The following is a 21,854-nucleotide window of genomic DNA, read 5'->3' on the forward strand; positions in this document are numbered from 1 at the left end:
GGTGGTCAAGGGGATGATGGGAGTGGTGGTCAAGGGGATGATGGGAGTGGTTTGGCTGGATCCAACTGATAGATTAGTAATCCATAGATAAAAGGAGATTCACATAGGTTGAGCACCCCCTAAGTCATATGGTATCAATTCTTAGATCTGTCCAAGTCTCAACTGCCAGGTTTTATGCCTTCCCCTCTTAATTATCTCCTATTTCTCTCCTCTATGCTTTGTATCTATTTGTGTCCATGTTGCCTCCTATTAGATTGTAAGCTCTTTGAGGGTAGGGATGATTTTTTTTACCCTTTTTTTGTATCCCCAGCCCTTGGCACAGTGCCTGACAGATTGACTTGCCGGTGTTCATTGGCTTGGGATGAGTGAGTGGGGTGGAAATTGAGAAGGCAGAGGTTAAGGACTGTCAGGATGTGTGATGAATTCAAGAAGAATGGTTAAGTGAAGAGAGTTTTGGTTTTATAGTTAGAGGACCTGGATTCAAATCCTTGAACAAATCATTTTCTTTCTTTAAACACCTCACTTTTCTCATTCGTAAAATGAGGGTGATTAATGTAGATGGCCTATAAGAACTCTTCCATTTTTAGAACTATGATCTTATGATACTTGTGACCTTACAAATTTACCTGTGGGTAAATCTCTCTCCCTTTCTGGACCTCAGTTTCTTTATTTGTAAATGAGGACTTTGAATTCAACAACCCTGAGTTCCCTTCCAGTTCTATTTCCATGGTAGAATTGGGGGAGAGAGGAAAAGATAAGGCGTCTTCTACCCCTCCCACTTGCCAGCTGTAACCCTTTGACCTCCCTGCTTTCTCAGGGCCTACTCGAAAGATAGTGAAAGCAGCTGGTTCCGTTCCCTCTTTGTTCACAAAGTGGATCCCCGGAAGGATGCCCATTCCACTCTTCTATCAAAGAAGGAGACCAGCAATCTGTACAAGATTCAATGTGAGTATATTCTCCTCTCCTCCCTTCTCTCCTCATCTTTTCCCCTCTTTATTTTTCTCCTTGTTAAAGTTTACTAGATTCCTTTTCCAGGAAATAGGCCAAACCTTTTGGCTTGACTTGGACATAAGAGTAAAAACAAGATATTATTTTATTAGGCTGATCTATGTCTATTATGTTGCTCGAGAAACAGCCCAGTATATTCGACTCCTGGCCTTACAGTCAAAAAGAGTTGCAGTTCAAATCCAACCTGTCTTATATTGAATGTGTGACCCTGTTCAAGTCACTTCCAGACAGCTATCTAGGACTGTGATTTGTCAATTGGTAAAAGTGGAGTAATAAAATTAAAATATCTTGATCGATCCTCCCTTGACAAATAATGATGTGTGGAGCTTCTCCTAAAGCCTTCCTTGGCTTCAACTTGGCTTGGTAACGGCCCTAGGTTTTTTTAATTTATTTATTTTTGTTTTAATAGTATTTTATTTTTCCAAAAATATACAAAGATTGTATTCAACATTCACCTTCGCAAAAACTTGTGTTTCAAATTTTTCTCCCTCTCTTCCTTCCCCTTCCCTCGCCAAGACAGCAAGGAATCCAATATAGGTTAAATATGTGTAATTCTTCCAAACGTTTCTATATTCTTCATGCTGTGAAAAAAAAATCAGATCAAAAAGGGAAAAAAATGCAAGAAAGGGGAAAAAAGCCAAGCAAACAACATAACAGGTGAAAATACTATATTTTGAGTCACATTTGGTCTCCATAGTTTTCTCTCTGGATGTGGATGACATTTTCCATCCCAAGTCTATTGGAATTGCCTTGAATCCCGTCATTGTTGAAAAGAGCCATGTCCATTACAGTTGATCATCACAGAATCTTGTTACTCTATACAATGTTTTCTTGGTTCTGCTCACTTCACTTAGTATCAGTTCATGTAAATTGTTCAAGACTTTTCTGAAATTGTAGCCCTGACTTTTAGCCGTAGGTAAGCTCTGCTAAATCTTACCAATCAATCAATTATAAAGCATTTGTTAAGCACTTACTAGTGCTGGGCACTATTCCAGTGGGGAAAAATGGTTTTAGGATAGGCTCAGTAACGACTATGTGTTAGGCCCTGTGTTAATTAATTGTAAAATACAGTCCCTTAGGAGCCCACGGTTTTGGAGGAGACAACATGCAAATGCCTATATAGAGACCAGCTCTCAGGATAAATGGGGAATATTGCACTAAGGGATTTAGAAGGGCATTTTAGAAGGATTGGAACAGGATTCCTGTAGAAGGCAGACATTTTGAAGGAAGCCAGGGGAGCCAGTAGAACTTGTGGAGATGAGGAAAATCATTCCAGCTATGGGGACATTCCCAGAGTTGAGAAATGGAGAGTGTTATCATGGAACAGCCAGCCAGGAGGCCAGTGACCATGGATCTAAGAATACATTTTTGGGAGGAAGATGTAAGAAGCCTGGAAAAGGAGGAGGGAGCCAAGATTATAAAGGGCTTTGAATGCCAAAAAGGGCCTTTTGTATTTGCTCCTGGGAATGATAGACAATCACTGAACTTTATCGGAAGGGTTAGGGAGCAGATTGAATAGATTTTTTGAATGAATGGATTTAAAAAAAAAAAACATTTCTTAAACATTTACTATGTACCTAGTTAGTAGACATACAAATATAAAAAGGAAGACATCTCTGCCCTCAGGGAGCTTATATTCTAAATAAGGGAAACTACACATTAAAGTCTGGTCCTTAGGCGGGTAGAATGAAAGGCCTGACAGCACTGAGGTACGAAAGTTGGCCCAAAAGCAGAGCTCGGGATTGTAGGGTATTAAGGAAGAGCAAAGGGTGAGAGCTGGTGGTCTTTCATGTCATCCAAAGACCTGGAGTTGTTGACTTTCAGCTCCACAAAGTTCAATGAACAACCAACCATTGAAGATGTGATGAGGGATGGCCCAGGCAGAGAGTACCCCTTGTAGGCCAGGCCATGTATGCAAAGACCAAAATAAGACAGAAATGGGATTGAGATTTAGATCTGGAAAGGACTGGAGAAGTCTTTGAGCCCTTCCTTGTGTTACAGAGGAGAAGCCAGAAGCCCAGAGATGAGCTAGATTCCACAGCTGGCAAATGTCTTAGATGATTTTTGACCCTCAGGTCTTCCTTATTCCCAAATTCAGAACCCTATCTGCTCCCTATGCCCAGGCCATTCCTGCCCTCAGGGAGCTTATATTCCTTCCCTAATCTATATTGCCCATCACTGGTTACAGATCAGACTCCACAAAACATCTTCCGCTTACATTGTTGGATATATAAAAGTCTCCTTATTTTCATCACTGCTTGTCTCTCCATTGATCTTTGGAATATCATTCTGTTCTGAGGTTCCAGAACGTGTATCCTCGTTCTGCTACTGCTGAGCGTAACTGGAAGAATACCAGTGTTAGGAAGGACTTTCATATCAGGAATGAGAATGGGCCCAGTGGGGGTTGGAGGGCAGGGAATTAGAATCTGCAGACACTAAAAATGCCAACTGTGTACCAGGCACTGTACTTAAATTCTGGGAAAACAAATAAGAAAAGGACAGACCCTGTCCTCAAGGAGCTTATAATGTAATAGAGGAAGACAATATACAAAGGAAGCAGAAAAGTGAGGGAAGGGGCTACTGCGGGTGCCCCACATGTCGGCTGAAGGGGTTCTGTGCAAGCAGAGCTACTGATGGAAAATGGACAGTTGTTTATTAGCGACATGCTCGCATGTAGCAAGTACTTAATAAATGCTTGCTATTTGCCTTATTATTTGTTAATAATAAGCAGACTGACTGATTCAGTGGGGGTGGGCCTCTCTGAGATGAGCAGGGAAGGCTGCCACTGGTCCAGGAGACTGGAACTCTTAACAGTCCAGCATATGCTTCATATGGGGATGCCCTCCCAGCTTGCTGCACCCTCCCTTCCGGAGCCCATGTTCTCCCGCCTAACTTTAAAAGTCACATTCACTGCTAAGAGCACAGTGAAGCCTTCAAGGAAGGTAAGGCGGGGAGGGGAATATCCATTTGCTTGTTTTTATAAATGGAACATAGTTCAGCATTTGTGACTTCATGAGTTTGGGAGTTTTTTGGGAGGAGAAGGCGAGATAATTGGGGTTAAGTGACTTGCCCAGGGTCCCACACCCAGGAGGTGTTAAGTGTCTGAGAACAGATTTGAACTCATGTCCTCCTGACTTTAAGGCCAGTGCTCTATCCACTGCGCCCCTGGCCTCCCCCAGTTTTTAAAGTTTTATTGAAGCTGGGGCAGCTAGGTGGCGCAGTGGATAGAGCACCAGCCTTGAATTCAGTAGGACCCGAGTTCAAATCTCAGACACTTAATACTTCCTGGCTGTGGGACCTTAGGGCAAAAAAAAAAGTTCTATTGAAGCTTCTGACCTCTTAGTTTTATGAATGAATGAAGTAGCTCGAATTTCTATTTGTTCGTTATCTCATTTGATCCTTCATAATAAAAATCATTTTCATAATCCTAGCCAGCATTTATTTTTATGATGCTCTGAAGGTTATAAAGTTTTACATGTTATCTCAATTTATTTGATTTTTAATATTTATTCAGATATTTTGGTGAATTTTTATTTTATATATTTTTAAATTTAGTTTGTATATATTTTAGAGAGGAAGATATAAATCAGAAATCCCTAGTTTTGATTAAGGCTTAGCAAATGTTGCCTTAGGCCAATCACTTTGCACCTATCTGTGCTCTGGACATTTGATATTGCTAGATGGCCTCTTGGGGTCCTGGAAGTTCTACTAATACCAAATAATGATGATAGCTAGCTTTTATATAGCACCTACTATGTGCTGAGCTATTTGCAAGTTTATCTCATTTATTCTTCACAAATACCCTGGCAAGTAAGTGCTATTCTTATATCGGTTTTTACACTCGAGGAAATGGAAGCAGATGACATTGCTATAACGCTCTAGAGTGCAAACTAATTCCCAAACTCATCTCTTTTGATGGTAACCCTTGAAGTAAACAATACCAATCTTGTTTATTCCCATTTTATAAATGAGAAAACTGAGGCCCAAAGACATGAAGGTCCACTTAGCCAAGAAGTGTCAGGAATGGGATTTTTACCTGGCTCTTCTTGACTGACTCCATTCTTGCCTCTAAATTTTGGGCTAGTTCTTCTCTCCCTTTTCCCTAAGTCACTCTCCTGCTCCTCCCAGCTGTCTATTCATCTAAGCCAAAAAATAACAGGTTCTTCTCTGATTGATTTATTGCAGTTCACAATGTGAAACCTGAGTGCCTGGATACCTACAACAGCCTAACGTGAGTCTTCTTCCCTCATTTTGTTCTTTTGGCCAAGGGGCCCGGCCCACCATCATAGCTACTACGCCCACCTTCCAGTGCTGATCCTTGTCCATAGCTTCCTCTTTCTACCATATTGTTGCAATCCAATCAATCAAGGTTTATAAATTCCCTCCTGTGGGCCTGGCACTGGATGGGGAGTTGGGGATACAAAGACAAAAAATCTAAGCAGTCCCTGCCCTCAAAGGATTTACTTCCCATTGAGATGAAACTTGCATCTTCCTAAATGAAGATAAAACATATATGAAGAAATTTAAATTATAATTGGGTGGGAGAGGTTCATCCTCATGTAGATGCACTAGAGCTTGGTCTTGGAGACTCCTGGGAACTTTCCAGCGATGAGCACAGCCTGTGTCCAGGTCTGGAGACCAAAAATGGGATATTGTATATGAATACAGGTAGGAAGTCTGTAAAAGGGGAGAGGAATCTATTATCAGCCTAGTTAGGGAGGGAGAAAGGAGAGGGGAAGAAATAAAAGGTGAAAGATAAGGGGAAGAGAGCAGGGGATCGGGGAGGGAGGAGAAAAAGAGAGAGAAAGGGAGAGACAGAAAAGGAAAGGGAAGAGGAGAGGAGGGAAAGAGAAAAGAAGATGGGGGAAGAAAGGGGAGACAGAATTCCAAACACCCCAAAAAAGTATAAATTTCCCCCAAAAAACCTCTGCATTTCACTTTCTAGAAAATTAAAACTCAAGAGAGGGGATAACCTAATCTAAGTGCTTGCACAGAGAAAGAAAGGCTCTTCATCTTCATCTTCATCTTCCTTCTTTTTGCTTTTTCAGGGAAGCAGTGCTCCCCAAGCTTCATCTGGACCCGGACTACCCTTGTGCGCTGGTGGGGAACTGGAACACCTGGTACGGGGAGCAGGACCAGGCCGGTGAGACCTCAGCTTCTGCCTGGAGGATCATGACTAGGGCCTAGCTTCCCCTTTCTTTCCCCAGAACCCCTTCTAACCTTGCCTCTGGTGACCCCTGCTTTTCACTCCCTGATTGCACTCTGAACTCCCTTCTCTACCCCTGTCAGAGGGAACTCTCCACTTTGACCCTTCTCAAAAGTTCCCAGTGACCCCAGACCTTGCCATCGGATGTAGTGGCCCTCCTTTTCATCCATCTTGCAGCTGAATTTTCTTCCCCGAATGTTATCTTCCTCAGTTAGAGTATGGATAAGCTCTATGAGGTTAGGGACTTTGCTTTTCTATTTGACTCCCTAATACCTAGCACAATGATTGGCACATAATAAGCCTCTATTTAACAAATGCATTTCATTCATCCACCCATCATCCTCATTTTAGACATAAGGGGACTGAGGTAAAGTTTTGTACAGCCATTTTCAGTTATGTCTGGCTCTTCATGACCCCATTTTGGGGAGTTTTCTAAGTAAAGACATTGGAATGCTTTGCCATTTCCTTTTTCAACTCATTTTTGCAGATGAGGAAATTGAGGTAAACAGGATTAAGTGACTTGCCCAAGGTCACAGAGCTAATAAGGACATGAGGCCAGATTTGACCTCATGCAGATGAGTCTCCCTGACCCCAGACCTGGCACTCTTTCCCCTATGGCATCATCTAACTGTCCATTTTAATGCTACAAGGAAACTCAGAGGTCATCTGGCCCACCCCGTAATGTCACATAAGAGAAAATGGAAATCCCAAGGGTAAAGTTACTTGTCCTCTTACTAGGCCCAGAAATAGTAGAGTTGGGATTTGCACTGGGGTGATTGTGGGACCTGTCAGGGGGTCACTTTAGAATCCCATGCCCCCTCTAGATGCGGCTCAGAGAGGTCAGAGAAGGTATGAAGATCCCAAATTGGCTGCCCTTGGAACATTGGCCCTTTTCTTCTCTCCCTTTTAAAATGTGGGAGACGTATTTTCGTATACACTGACACCAGATGGCAGTCGGGATGGGGAATGGATCCCATGCAGTAGAAGAATATGCTGCAGGAACTCGGAGCTCATAGCTCGGAAAAGAGGAGACTCGGGGGAGACATGATCACTGGCTTCTGTTATTATAAGGGCTATTATGGGAAAAGAAATTAGCTGTGTTGGGCTTGGCCCTGGAGGGAAGAACTGATAGCAGGGCGAGGAAAGTGCGAAGGAGCTGTTTTGGTTTGATGTCAGGAAAACGTTTGAGAGCCATCTTCAGTGGTGTGGGAGGTGGCAGGCGTCCCTTAAGGGAAGTAAGCGAAGACTTGGAGGGAAATATCCTGATTTATTCTGTGTTCAAGAGGCACATTTACTGGAGAACTTCCCAGAGGAGAAATATGGCTTCTAATGCCTCTTCTGACACCTACTGGTGTGTGACCAGGCATCTTACTTCACCCCTCGATATTCTAGATCAGATGTGTCAAACTCGGAGATAAGGGACCATTCAACGCTAAGTAAGGAGTCTTGCTGGCTGTACATCACCATTTTATCTATGTTCTGTTGTATTTTTAGTGACAGCTGGGTGGTGCAGTGGTTAGAGCACCAGAGCTGATATTAGGAAGACCTGAGTGCAAATTCAGCCTCAGACACTTACTAATGATTCTGTGAGTTTATCTTATTTGCCTCCATTTCTTCATCGATAAAATGAACTAGAGAAAGAAATGGCAAATCACTCCAATATCTCTGCCAAGAAAACCCCAATGGGGTCATGAAGCAACAGACAGGACCAAAAGACTGAATAAATTTTATTTTTATTAATTTTGTTAAATATTTCCCACTTACATTTCAATCTTATTCTTGTGTTTCACACCTCTTCCATGATCAAAAGATAAAGTGTCTGTCTCAATGGTGGAGAGATTTTTTCATCTGGGAGTTTCCTCTAACAATGAATTCATGAGTCTGCCCCCACTTCTATTTATTTATGCACATGTTGGTAAGTCCCTCAACAGAGTCCCTTCAAGCTCCCTGAAGATAGGGATTATTTTATTTTTGTCCTAGTTCTAAATCTAAGATCCTCTGATTTATAGTTTTAAAAAACAAAAAACCTTCCCAAGGTGGTGCATATTTTATTGTTCAGTCAGTCGTATCTGATTCTTTATGATCCCATTTGGAATTTTCTTGGCAAAGATACTGGAACATTTGTCATTTCCAGCTCATTTTATAAATGAGGAACTCGGGCAAAACTGGGTTAAGTGACTTGCCCAGGTTCACATACCTGTAAGTCTCTAAGCTTCGGAAGATGAATCTTTCTGATTCCAGACCTGGCTCTGTATCCACTGCACCACCTATCTGTCTGTGCCACCTAGCTAACCAGGCTAAATCTTACTGGCACATGATAGAATATTAACAAATACCTGCCAATGTATTGATGTTTTAAAGGAAATTCTTGTTAATGTCTGGGTTGGCCCACGTGACCTGAGAGGTCACTTCCAACACTAAGTCTTGGTGATTTCCTTTCCCAGGGAGTTCATAGAATCAGTTGAAAGGGACCTTATAAGGCTTTTTACACCAGAATAATGAGTCTCCACCTGAAAAAGGGTAATCCAGTCCTTGTCCTGACCTTGTTTTTTTAAAGTTTGATTTTAGCTACTTAAATAAAGGGCTTTGCAAAGCTCCCTAGTCTGTTTTATCTTGTCAGAGTGATTCTGTGTTCCAGACTGCCGAGATCATTTTTGAATCTTGGTTCGGTCATTGAATTAGCTGTTCTGCCAACTTTGTGTCATCTAGAGATTAAGTAAGAACCTCTTATTCACAGAATTATGAAGTTTGAAGGGACCTAGAAGGCATCTAACCTAATCCATGCTCCACAAATAATCCTTTCTCTAATATTTCCAACAAGGTCATTCAACCTTTCCTTGAAAGCCTCCAGTGAGGAGGGAGAACCTATTTCTCCATGCAGCTACCTACTTTTTTTTGGACAGTTCTACTTGTTAGAAAGCTGAAATGTGCCTTTCTGCAACTCTGATCCATTGAATGAATGAAAATGCATTTATTAAGTGCTTGTTGTATATTAAATCTTGTACTAAGGGCTTAGAAATCAATTAATAAGTATTAAATATTACTTACCAACTGTGTGGCAGACACTGTTCTGATTATTGGGGATACAAATTCAAAGAATGAAATAATCCCTGATTGCAAGAAGCTTGCATTCTAGTGGTGTGTATGTGTGTGTACGTTCACGCTCAACATAAAACAAATGTTTTATATAAACATATAAATGCTCCATAATTTTATAAGAGAATTGGGAAGGAGGAATAAAAGTAAAGATAGTCCCTGCCTTTAAAAACTTGCATTCTAATGAGGGAAATAGCACACGTAGGGGAGTGATGGCCAAATAGTACAGTGTTTTGTTTGGGAAAGTTAAAAGCCTTTTGAAAACGGTGACAGAAATGATTTGGTTTTTTCCCAGAACTGGAGGGTACGAAAGCCAGGAGACATACTTACAATGGTGTGGTGGCTAATGAGATTGAAAATGAAATGAAATGTGGTTGGAATCAGACCCTGACTATAGTGGGCACTGGAGGCACCCAATAATTAGCTACCATTCTCCAAGATGAGAGATCAGGCATGAAAGAGTTAAGTTTTTCAGAGCTTGGATTCTGGACTAGTCTGTATATCAGCTGGTAATATGGCTGGGGAATCCATTGTTTTTCTAGTTCTGCCCATTGGGGCTGAGTAGTATGAATCTAATCCCTTGTCACCATAACTTGAGTGACATTTGAAAGGCAGCCTTATTGTGACTATCATCATGGGGACTGATCTAGTCAAAGGAAAGTTCAGGAAAGTTGGGAAGCCCTGGGGTTGAAGATCTGGGAGGGATGGGCTGATGGGTTAAGGGAGCAGTATTTGGTTGACACTCTTTTTGACTTCCATCTCCTCACAGTACATTTGTGGCGATTCTCAGGAGGTTACCCTGCCCTCATGGACTGCATGAACAAACTCAAAGGCAACAAGGTAATCTATCAGCCAATAAGCATTTGTTAAGCACTATGTGCCAGGCAATGTACTAAGTATTGTATTTGGGGGGAAAAAAAAAGTAAAGGAACATGAGTAGCTCGTGAGTTTTAAAACAAATAAATAATTACTGGAAAAGGAAGTATGATGTAGAGCTGGCATTGGAAGCATCAAGGACCTGGGTTTGAGGTCTGAATCCTGCTTCAGATATGTATAGATAGTCATAGGCTAGTCACCGTATCTCACAGTGTTCCAGGCCACTCCCAAGTTGCAGACAGCTGGCAATTTGAACTAGTGGAAGAAAATTTTTCCCCTGGGAGTTCCCTAAATTGATGAAAATTAAAAGAGATTATACATTTAATAATCACCTACGGGGCACATGTCATGAGACTAGAAAGCTGATCTCAGAGCCTCTGACTTTATTTTTGTAGGCTAGTCACTTCTCTTTTCCTTCTACGTTTGTAGGTTTTGTTGCTATTGCTGTTTTTATATTTTTGTGTCTATTCTAATTCTTCTTTTTTCTCCTTTTGCATCATCTTATACTCCTAATTTGAGTTTTTTCTTTTTAAAAATCAATTTAACCATGACATCTTTTTATTAAATAACAGCTCCTAGTTTTATTAACCTAAGAAATTTTTTGTTTTCAATTTTTTTAATCTCTTATTTTCAGGATTTCTCTTTTGGAGTTTCTTAATTGGGTTTATTTACTTTGCTGGATTTCTAGTTATTTTTGGTTGCATGCCCAATTTGTTGATTTATTCTTTCTCTTTTTTATGGTTGAAAGTGTTTAGAGATATAAACTTTCCCCTAAGGACTTCTTTGGCTGCATCCCAAAATTTTGGTATGTTGTCTTGTTATTGTGCTTATCTTTAATGAAATTATTGATTGTTTCTGTGATTTGTTCTTTGGCCCATCCATTCTTTAGGACTGAGTTATGTGATTAATTAATTTTTAATGGTTTCATCAATTGCCCTTTATTGAAAATAATTTTTATTGCATTGTGATTTGCCCTTGGGGGAATAAAAATTTTAATTATAGTAAAAGATTCATTTAATATTTCCTCTTTTCTGGCTTGTTTATGGAGATTTTTATCCCCTAAGACACGGTCAACTTATATGAAAGAGAAATAAGTATACTCCTTTCTATTTCCATTCAGTAATCTACAAAGGTCTATTTTATCTAACTTTTCTAAAATTCTATTCAGCTCCACTTCTTTTTTGTTTAGATTTGGAGTAGGTTATAGAGGGAAAAAAGGAATAAAGAATTTTATTCTGTATTTCTCCCTGTATTTCATTTAACATTTCCTTTAAGCATTTAGATGCTATATAATTTGATGCGTATATGTTTAATATTGATATTAATTGTCTATGGTACCTTTCAGAAAATTGTAATTTCCTTGTTTATCTCTTTCATTTCATAAATCTACTGCTGTTGTTTTGTCTAAAATCGTGATCACAACCCCTTTTTAAAATTCCAGCAGAAACAATAGATTTTGCTCTAGATCCCTATTTTAAGTTCTGCATATCTTTCTGTTTCAACTGTTTGTTATAACAGCATAATTAGAGATTCTTCTTTCTAATTCATTTTGCTGTTCTCTTCAGTTTTATAGGTAAGTTCATCCCATTCAAAGTTTTGATTGCTAATTGTACATATCCTTGCATCTTATTCTCTTTTATCTTTCCTTCTTTTTGTTTCCCATCCCGTCTTTAAGCATTTACTTTGCTTGAGACTAAACTCTTCCTTAATCTACCCCTTCTCAACCGTAATCCTAATCCTTCTTCCCTTTCTTTCCTGTTAACTGTTAAGTGAAATGTATTTCTATACCAAACTGTGTGTATTTTGTCCTCCTTTGAGTGGTTCATATAAGAGTGAATGTGAAATATTATCCAGTTATCCCTATTCCTTCTTTTTTATTTGTATAGATTTTTATTTGTATACTCTAATTTGAGATAATTTTTCCCTTTTCCCTTTCCTCCAAATTTCATTTATTCTTTTTCCTCTTCTATTCTTCTTTTAAGATCATCAAAACATAATAATCACTCTCAGGGCTTCTGTCTATTTAGAATCCCTCTATGACTCCTAAAGATGATAGAATTCTAAGGGGGATACATGTATCATTTCTCCATGTTAGGAGGTAAATAGTTTTCCCTTGTTTTGTTTCTTGTGATTGCCCTCTTGCATTTACTTTTTTATACATCTTTTGAGTGCTGTGTTTATATTTCCAAGTGTTTACTCAATTTTGTTACTTTCATCAGGTGGGCTTAGAAATCCTCTATTTCCTTAAAAGTTCATTTCCTCCTCCACTTCTCCATAAGATTATATTCAATTTTTATGAATATAATAATTATAATTATATAATATTACATATTATGTATAATTATAAAAATATAATAATTATTATAAATAAATAAAATAAGTTGTTTTGTGTTGTAAACCTGTATCATATGCCTTTGGGGATATCATATTGCAAACTATTTCCTTATGGTAGTGGCTGCTTAGTCTTGTGTGATATTAACTGTGGCTCCTTGATACTTGAATTCTTTCTAGATATTGCTAGTATTTTTTTCTTTCACTTAAAAGCTCTGGGATTTTGGCTTTGATATTTCTGGGAGTTTTCATTTGGGAGTTTCTTTTACGAGGTGATTGATGGATTCTTTTTTAGTTCTATTTTACCTTCTAGTTCTATGAGATTAGGGAGATTTTGTTTTATGATTTCTTGAAATATGATGTCTAGTCTCCCTTTTGGTTATGGCTTTCAGGTAATATAGTAATTCTTCAATTCTCTCTCCTCAATCTGTTTTCCAGATCAGTTTTTTTTTTTTCTATGAGATACCTATATTGTGTTTTCTCTTATTTTTCCCAGTATTTTTCTTTATTCTAATATTTTGTGTTGTCATATCAATCAGTAAATATTTATGTATTACATTAAGCCTGTATTCTGTGCATTACAGTCCCAGGCATTGTGCAAGGTACTAGAATCATTAGTTTCTGATTGGTCAGTTCTAATTTTCAGAGATTTTTTTCCCCCTTTGGTTGGGTTTTGTGCCTTTTGTGTTAAGCTGTTAATTCTCTTTCAAATTTTTCTTTTATAGTTTTCATTTGGTTTTAAAAGTAATTTTTAATTCTTTTAAAAAATTTTGTTTCATTTTTTCCAGGAATTCTTAATAAATTTGTGCCCAAGCTGTGGGTTTTGCTTATAGATATTTTGATTCATTTGGATTTGTGTCTTGAGCACCTTTTCACAATAAAAACTTTTTATGTAGAATTCTTTTTTGTTTACTCATTCTTCCAGCCTTCTTCCTGACGTCAGAGTTGATATTGAGGCTAAACCTTCTTCCCTTGTGGGATGAATGTCTCATTTGAACTTATGTCCTCTTGAGTACTTCTGCTGCTTGCTTGGTTTTTCATCCTCCTTTGCTTGTGTTATTCTAGCTCTTAATGAGAGCTCAGGCTGAGGACCCAAAGCTGCTCCCGAGATTCCTGATCCAGGTCAAAAATCTAATCAGTGCCTTTCTTGTCAGTGAGCTCTCTGTAAGTCTTTGAGCTTGGTTTGAGACAACACTCCTGTTGTCTTGCTCCTGGCTGGCTGGCTCAGCTAGGCTCAGCCACTATCAACAAAGCATGAAAGCTCTTGGTGGTCAAAGTGACTAAAATGGAGGCTCTTCTTTGGCCTGGAATTCCCAACTTCATTTTTCTACTGCAGGTTTCAGGCTGGGCGGGAGAATGGAGCTGAGACCATGCTTCATTCTTAAGGTCATAAATATACAGTTAGTGTTTTTGTTTTTGGGTTGTTTTTTTTTTTTTTAATTTTTATTTCTTCCTAGCTCAGTACATAGTCTAGGGCTTGCAACTGCTTGTCTCTCTGGAATTCTTCCCTCCCCCTCTCCAGCCACAAGTTCTTAAGTTCCCCTTTTATTTATGATCCAGAACTGGGTAGTGATCAACAAAGCTTCCAGAGGATACTTATTCCTGCATCTTGTACAAGCCATGATTCCTTATGTGGTTCTGAGATTTTTCCTTGGTGCACAGGCTTAGTCCTTTTTAGTCCCTGTACTCCAGAATACTCCATCCTGGGCTCTTGATCAGACCTTATCCTCAATATCTTTAGACCTTTCTGTCTGTCTTCCTGTGTTAATCTAACCTGGAAAAATGACTCACTGTGCTATTGTTTTATTCATTGCAATATAATGCATTTTTCAGATCTTTATGGAGAAGAGAGGGAGGTAGGGGTGGAGGGGGGAGCTTGATTGCTCTTCCTGATACTCAGCCATCTTGGCTCCACCTTTTGAGTCTTGCAGTATTTCTTAGTATTCTTAATCTTTGTTGCACAATAATAATTCATTATGTTGACCGATGACATTTTCAGTCAATATCCAACCAATCGTAGCTTGTTTCCAATTTGGGTTTTTTTTACTCTGCCTTATTAAGGTGCTCCCATATAGATAAGGGTTTTTCCTCTTTTGTTATTGTTAGCAACTGATATTCTTTTGCAATTTGATATCTGTGGATCACTTTATTACCTCCTAACAATCCTGTGAGCCTGTGAGCCAAATGCCATTTTTCCAGATGAGGGACCTGGGATTGAAGGAGATTAACTTGTTCAAGGTCACATAGCTACCGAGTGTCTCAGTCTTCCCAAGGTCTTCCTGATGATAAATTCAAGGCTATTAAAGTGATTGAGTCACTCAAATCCAAGGCTTGTGACTTAATATCTACTTACCTCTAAACACGATCTATAAGATATGTTTGATCTGTCTTTGTTTCGCAGCTGAGAAAACTGAGGCTGAGGGAGTTTTAAGTGATAATTAATCATAGTACAATTTTTATAATGTTTTAAGGTTTGCAAAGTTAAAAAATATATATAAGATATATGTGTGTATGTAATTTGATTCTCACAACAATCTTGGGAGGCAGGTGCTATAATTATTCCCATTTTATAGGATAAAATTTCCCTTATGAGGAAACTAAAGTAGACAGAGCTCAAATGACTTACCCAGGATCATTCAGTTAAGCTAGTTAGTGGCTGGGACAAAACTTAAGCTCCAGCCTTTGGGAGTCCACATCCAGCATTCTATTCCTCAGCTCCTTCCACCCTTCCTTCCATGTACTGACTGAGTCCTGAGTTATGTGACTTTTCCCTCTTTGACATTTCTATTAGCAACCCACACAGATGTTCTGTGCCCCATCATTCATTCATTTGTTAAGTTATTTATATAATACCTACTATGCACAAGGCATTAGGGTACTGGTTTAGTACCTCCACTAAACACTTAGATAGTGTTCTAAGCTAAATCTAACCCTTCCTCTGGTCTCCCTGTTATACCATGGCTAGGCTAGGTTCCTTTCTGGGGCTACCAGGGGCTATCCTACTGTGTGCCTCCACAGGAGTACCTGGAATTCCGGAAGGAGAGGAGTAAGATGCTGCTGTCCAGGAGAAACCAGCTGCTTTTGGAATTCAGTTTCTGGAATGAGCCCCAGCCTCGTGAGGGCCCCAACATTTACGAACTAAGGACTTACAAGCTGAAGGTAATTCTGGCCTTCCTTCCTGCCTCACTCCTTTTCCCTTCTCAGAGCCAGGTTGCAGAAGCCATGGGGATCGAAGGGCCGTATATCTCTGCACGTGGCCACCCCTGTGCTCTCGGCCCACCCCATCCCCATTCCCGTGGCACATTCAGCTAATCCAATGCCTTACGTGCTTGGTCAGACACTTGCTATGTGTAGGGAATTAGGGAAAGGATTGAGGTGCAGAGAAAACATAGCCCTTCTAATAGGATAATAATAATTCTGGTAGGATATGCAGTGTTCCAAATCTATTGTCTCCCACTTCTGAAAAGAGGTAAGGAATAAAACCATTTTTTAAGCGCTTGACGCTGTTATCCCCCATTTTACAGATACAGAACACTGAAACTCATAAACGTGAAATGATTTGCATCTATACTCTGCAGTACAGGAAAACTCATTAGCAAAGCATTATGTGAGATCAGAGAAAGGAAAATCATCTCTGGCGGGAGAAATCAGGCGAGGCTTTCTAGAAGAAGTGACCTTGAAAATATGAATAGAATTCATTAGATGAAGAAGAATAATCATTTCACACTGAAATAAGATCCAGGATTAAGGTGAACTCAGGTCTCTGGGATGGAGAGATAATGTCTCTTTTCGATGTCTCTGATTAGCCTCGGAGCTGAAGTTAATACTAGAAGGCCAGTGTCTGTATTACTAATCCCTTATGTTTCTTTTCAGCCAGGGACCATGATTGAGTGGGGAAACAACTGGTGAGTAAGAGCGCATGGCCTGAAAGGAGCATGGGAGTGAGAGAGACCATTCTTAGTCTCACCAAACCTTCTTGTTATTATTATTTTTTTTAATGAATAATGTATTGCTATCTTAGTTTTACATCCCTTCATTTTCCACTCTTTCCTTCCAATATATACCCCTCCCAGATGAAGAGGAAGAAAAAAAATTGAGCAAAATTTACTGAAACATTAGCCCAGTCTGATATAGTATGTAGCGATCCATTGGGTAGGAGGTGCATCCTTCTATCTCTTCCTCAAGGCCAAACAATCATCTTTGTTTACCCAGAATTTTTTCAACATCTCCTTGCAGTCATTCATTTTTTTAAAATAGTTTTTATTTACCAGATATATGCACGGGTAATTTTACAACATTGACAATTGTCAAACCCCTTGTTCTAATTTTCCCCTCCTTCCCCCCCCACCAGATGGTAGGTTGACCAATACATATTAAATATTTTAAAATATAAGTTAAATACAATATATGTATACATGTCCAAACAGTTATTTTGCTGTACAAAAAGAATCGGACTTTGAAACAGTGTACAATTAGCCCGTGAAGAAAATCCAAAATGCAGGCGGACAAAAATAGAGGGATTGGGAATTCCATGTAGTGGTTCATAGTCATCTCCCAGAGTTCTTTCGCTGGGTGTAGCCGGTTCAGTTCATTACTGCTCTGTTGGAGCTGATTTGGTTCATCTCATTGTTGAAGAGGGCCACGTCCATCAGAATTGATCATCATACAGTATCGTTGTTGAAGTACACAATGATCTCCTGGTCCTGCTCATTTCACTCAGCATCAGTTCATGTCAGTCTCTCCAGGCCTTTCTGAAATCATCCTGTTGGTCATTTCTTCTTATAATCATTCTTTAAGTTGTTTTCCTGCTCCTACTTATTTCTCTATGTTTCAGATCATAGAAGTCCTCCTGTACTTCAAACTTTCATAGTCATCATTTCTTACAACCCAATCCTATTCCATCGCCTTCATCTGCCATAGGTTGTTTAGCCATTCCCTAGTTAATAGTTTTCTTTGTTTTCTATTCTTTGATACCTCAAAAAAAGAAGAAAATCCATCTGATTATTTTGCCGTTTATGATTTATTTATGGCAACCTTTCATTTGGTCATTGACTTCTATGAGGTATGTGATTGCTGTGGCAAAGGATATGTATGTTCTGATACATATTCCACTTATGTTCTTAGCATATTCCACTTTGCTTTCTATAGCTGGACCAAGTTACAGCTCTGTCATCAGTGTATGAATGTTCCTGTCTTTCCGACATTGGCTCTTCCCATCTTTGTCAATTTGCTGGCTGTGATCACTAAGGCTTCTGTTAGCGAGTCAGAATGTCTGGTTCCCTCTCTCCTTTTTGTCCCTCCTCCTGCAGATCAGGGCTCAGATGGGAGAACTGAAAGGTTAATCTATTGGTCTCCAAGACGGCAGTAGCATTCTCCTTCTCTCTTTCCCTCACCCAACCTTCTTTGAGGAACTAACAAGGTTAACACTCGCTAGCACTACATAGGGCTATAAGGTTTGCAAAACATGATCTCTATAATAGCAATTGTAATGACGATAGCATTTATAAATTATTATTAATAATATTTATAGAATGTTAAGGTTTGCAGAGAGTTTTACAAATATTATTTCAGTTGGTCCCATAACAACCCTGGGAGGTAAGTACTATTATGATCTCTGTTTTACAGATAAGGAAACTGAGGCAGGCAGACAGTAAATGACTTGCCCAGAGTCAGAAAGGTCCATCATCCTATCCATTGGACCAGATAGCTGCCTCTTATCTCATTTGAGCCGATTAATTTTTTTACCCAATACCATGAGCTCAAAACTATATTGCAGGGGTTCTCAAACTATGGCCCGAGGGCCAGATGCGGCCCGCTGAGGACATTTATGGGGCCCACCAGGTTATGGCAACTGGGCTGAGGGCGGAGTTTTTGTGTGAGTTTTTGTTTTTACTATAGTCCGGCCCTCCCACAGTCTGAGGGACAGTGACCTGGCCCCCTATTTAAAAAGTTTGAGGACCACTGCTATATCGAACCAGAGCTTCAAAACAGGTCAGCCACTAAGCTATGGCCTCTTCCTAACTTCCTTTCTGCCCTCCTCCAGGGCTCGAGCAATCAAGTACCGTCAGGAAAACCAAGAAGCTGTGGGGGGCTTCTTTTCCCAGATTGGAGAGCTCTATGTGGTCCACCATCTCTGGGGTAGGTTGGTCTTTCTCTCATTTCTTGTCTTGTAGGTCAGAGACAACTGGGCTTCAGCAATCTATTTTGCCCTCCCTATTTTCTGAGATATAGCCCCCTTGATTGACTAAGGCAAAAGAGAAAGAAAAATCTTGGGAATTTAGAAAAGAGAAATAAGAGTATCCTTCCCTTGGCCTTGTAGGTGATGGACTGAGGCCTGGAGTGTCCTCTCTTGGATGTGGATATGAGCCCTAGTGGATGTTGGGAGTAAATCAGTAAAAATATCAGCCCACATCTCGGCAACACATTTTAGATCAGGAGTTCTAGATGTTTTTTAGTATCTAAGACCTGGGTCTCTTACCCACTTTGGCTTTTTAGTAATGCTATGAATCCTTCCCCAAAAAATGTAAATGGTTGAAGGAAATAATAAATTTCACCTTCTGGTGAGTGAAAATAGAGATATAATTATTTTTTGCAGACCTGTTGGAATTTATCCACGGATTCCTTTATGGACTCCTGTTCTAGAGCAAGGGACATATGAATCCCACCTTATTCTTCCCTGCTCAGGCCATATCTGGAATCCTGTGTGCAATTTAAGGTGTCACCTTTTAGCAAGGACATTGGGGGGAAGGGCCAAGATGTTCAGGGTGCTGGAAACGAGATCCTGTGAGGACTGATGAAAAGAACTGTGGGTGTGGATCATTGGCTAAGCTGTCAGTCTTTGATGTGTATGTGTATCTGCATTTATTCCTTCCTTTTTTTCTGCCTTGTTCATGGTGATGGCTGACTGGGTAGGGATAGATTCTGAAATGAAGGTGATGGAAAAACCAAAGAGATCTGTATATATTTAGAATTAAAAAGACAGAGAAAGAACTGGGCATGTTTAGCCCAGAAAAGATCAGGCTTAGTGGGGATTTGGTTGCTGTCTTCTTTCTTTTTCCCTGGACTTAGCCAACCCCAATAAAATGAGCATTTGTATTTACATATAAAAAGTATTACAGAAAAAAGAGGATTATATATGAAGCTGTCTTCAAGTATTTGCAATGGGCTGTCATGTGAAAGAGGGATTAGTTTGTTCTCCTTGGCCCCAGAGGGCTGAATCAGAAGCGATGGAAGATTCAGAGATTTAGGCTGGATGTCAGAAAACCCCATTCCCTGTGACAGCTGCCCCAAGGTAGAATGAGCCGCTTCCAGAGGCGGTGGGCCCACTCCTCCTTTCTGGAGATCTTTGAGCAGAAGCTGCCCGATGCACCATTTGTCAAAGATATTATTGGAGGAGCTAATTTTTCAGTTGGAGCTTAGAGTGGCTGCCTTTTGAGAGCCCTTTCAACTTAGAAATTCCATGACTAGACTTAGCTCTCCTCCACTTAGAATCTTATGATCAAAGAAATCCCTCATGCCCACAATACCAACTCCATTTCTAGGATTACATCATCATAAATATTCCCTTTCGGTCCTTGTGATAATTCAGAAATTCAGCGTATTTGAATTTCAGTTTCACAGACATTGAAACTGAAAGGTTATGGGACTCTTCCCTATGCCAGTGGCAGACCCTGGATTTTGCTCCATGTTCCATGGATCCCAAGGCCTATGCATCTTCCATTATTCCACCATCCTTGTTAGACAACTTATACATATTCTTAAGATTTCGTGATCTAAAATTAATTTATAAAGGTGGCCACGAGCATTCTGGGTCAGCCTGTGGTATGTTCTGGCCAGTATTTTCTCCCACCTCAATGCTAACTTTTAAAGTTGTTGGTGTTCCATTTTCATTCCTACCTTATAGGTAGGAATCACTGAATCTGAGAAATGGAAGGGACTTCAGGGCCCCCCCTCATCCTTTAACCCGTATATAAAGGACTTCTCACCATAATATACCCAATTAATGGTCTTCCAGCCTCTGCTTGATGACCTCCAAGAAAGGAAATCAGCCCTTTCCATTTTGGGAGAGCTCTCATGAAGAGGAACCCTAAAGTGGGCACTTTGTACCTTTCTCCTATTGCTACTAGACCTTCCCTCTAGGGACAAACAGAACAGGGCTGATCCCTCTTCCAGGAGATAACCCCCTTCAAATCCTTAAAGAGAGCTCTGTCCCCACCCTCTCTCAGCCAAGTCTTCTTTCCTTCAGCCAGAGTGTTTATTCTTATCACCAAAATCCCCAGGACCAGTCAGATCCGAAAGCCTGGGCCTTCTCAAAGGTGAATAGTCAGTCAGCATTTATTAAACACCAACTGTATGTCAGCTGGCTCTTAGTTTCTCATCAGTAAGGTGCCTCCAAATTAGATCTATTTCTAGGGACCCTACAGATATTCCCAAGCTGGAGAAGAGACAGAAGAAGTCCCACCTGACCTTGAAATCCCCATTTAACAAACACATCACGTTTCTTCTGCCTCTAGCCTATAAAGATCTGCAGTCCCGAGAGGAAACTCGAAATGCAGCCTGGAGGAAGCGGGGCTGGGACGAGAATGTATATTACACAGGTAAGGTGCTTGGCAGCCGTCCTGCCCTTTTCAGCTTCTGATCTCATTGCCACCATCCTCAAGAGCAGGGCTGCTGTTAATTGATCAAGAAGGATTTATGAAATGCTGATTAGTTCCCGGGTTCCACACTGGGCACCCAAGATACCGGGACAAAAATTCTTCAGTTCCCCCAGAGGCTTCCATTCTGTTGGGGGAAGGGGAGCTAGGTGAGAGACAATATGATGCAGCAGAGAGGGCTGAGTTTGGAGTCAGGTCCTGATGTTCAGGAGTCACTCAGTCTGAGTGTTAGGTTCTTACTAAGTGCTAATGAGATGATGAGATACTAGGTTCTTACTAAGTGCTAAGTCGGTACTTAACAATTTTCTAGTTCCCGCCTTTAAAGGGAGTTTTTCAATGGGAGGATAGGAGCTAGCCTGGACCTTCCCATCTGGGGATCGCAATGTTTTTCTTTTTTATCTTTTTCTTTGCCAGGCAATTGGGGTTAAGTGACTTGCCCAGGATCACACAGCTAGTGAGTGTTAAGGTCTGAGGCCAGATTCGAACTCTTCTCCTGACTCCAGGGCCAGAGCTCTAAGGGTCTCAGTTTCCTACTCGTAAAAGGAAAGAATTGAGCTAGACTGTCTTGAAGGCCCTTGCCAACCTTGAATCTGTGAGCTGAAGATTTGTGACATTTCATATTTGTGTGTGTGTGTTCTCTTTCCTCCCCACCTACCGCTATAGAATATAAATGCTTTGAGGGC

General features: G+C 40.2%; 1 protein-coding gene across 1 annotated transcript in view; it reads left to right on the forward strand.

Annotated features, from left to right (window-relative positions):
• NIPSNAP1 (nipsnap homolog 1) overlaps positions 1 to 21,854 on the forward strand; it is a 40,184-nt gene that overhangs the window by 16,555 nt on the left and 1,775 nt on the right. Inside the window, exons 2-9 of the mRNA XM_074294605.1 lie at positions 818 to 945; positions 5,194 to 5,239; positions 6,057 to 6,151; positions 10,080 to 10,150; positions 15,536 to 15,676; positions 16,391 to 16,422; positions 18,561 to 18,655; positions 21,031 to 21,114. Of these exons, the coding sequence (XP_074150706.1) occupies positions 818 to 945; positions 5,194 to 5,239; positions 6,057 to 6,151; positions 10,080 to 10,150; positions 15,536 to 15,676; positions 16,391 to 16,422; positions 18,561 to 18,655; positions 21,031 to 21,114 (692 nt within the window). The remainder of the gene's footprint in view (positions 1 to 817; positions 946 to 5,193; positions 5,240 to 6,056; positions 6,152 to 10,079; positions 10,151 to 15,535; positions 15,677 to 16,390; positions 16,423 to 18,560; positions 18,656 to 21,030; positions 21,115 to 21,854) is intronic.

This window comes from Sminthopsis crassicaudata, chromosome 1, assembly GCF_048593235.1.
Source record: "Sminthopsis crassicaudata isolate SCR6 chromosome 1, ASM4859323v1, whole genome shotgun sequence".
Lineage (NCBI taxonomy): Eukaryota > Metazoa > Chordata > Mammalia > Dasyuromorphia > Dasyuridae > Sminthopsis > Sminthopsis crassicaudata.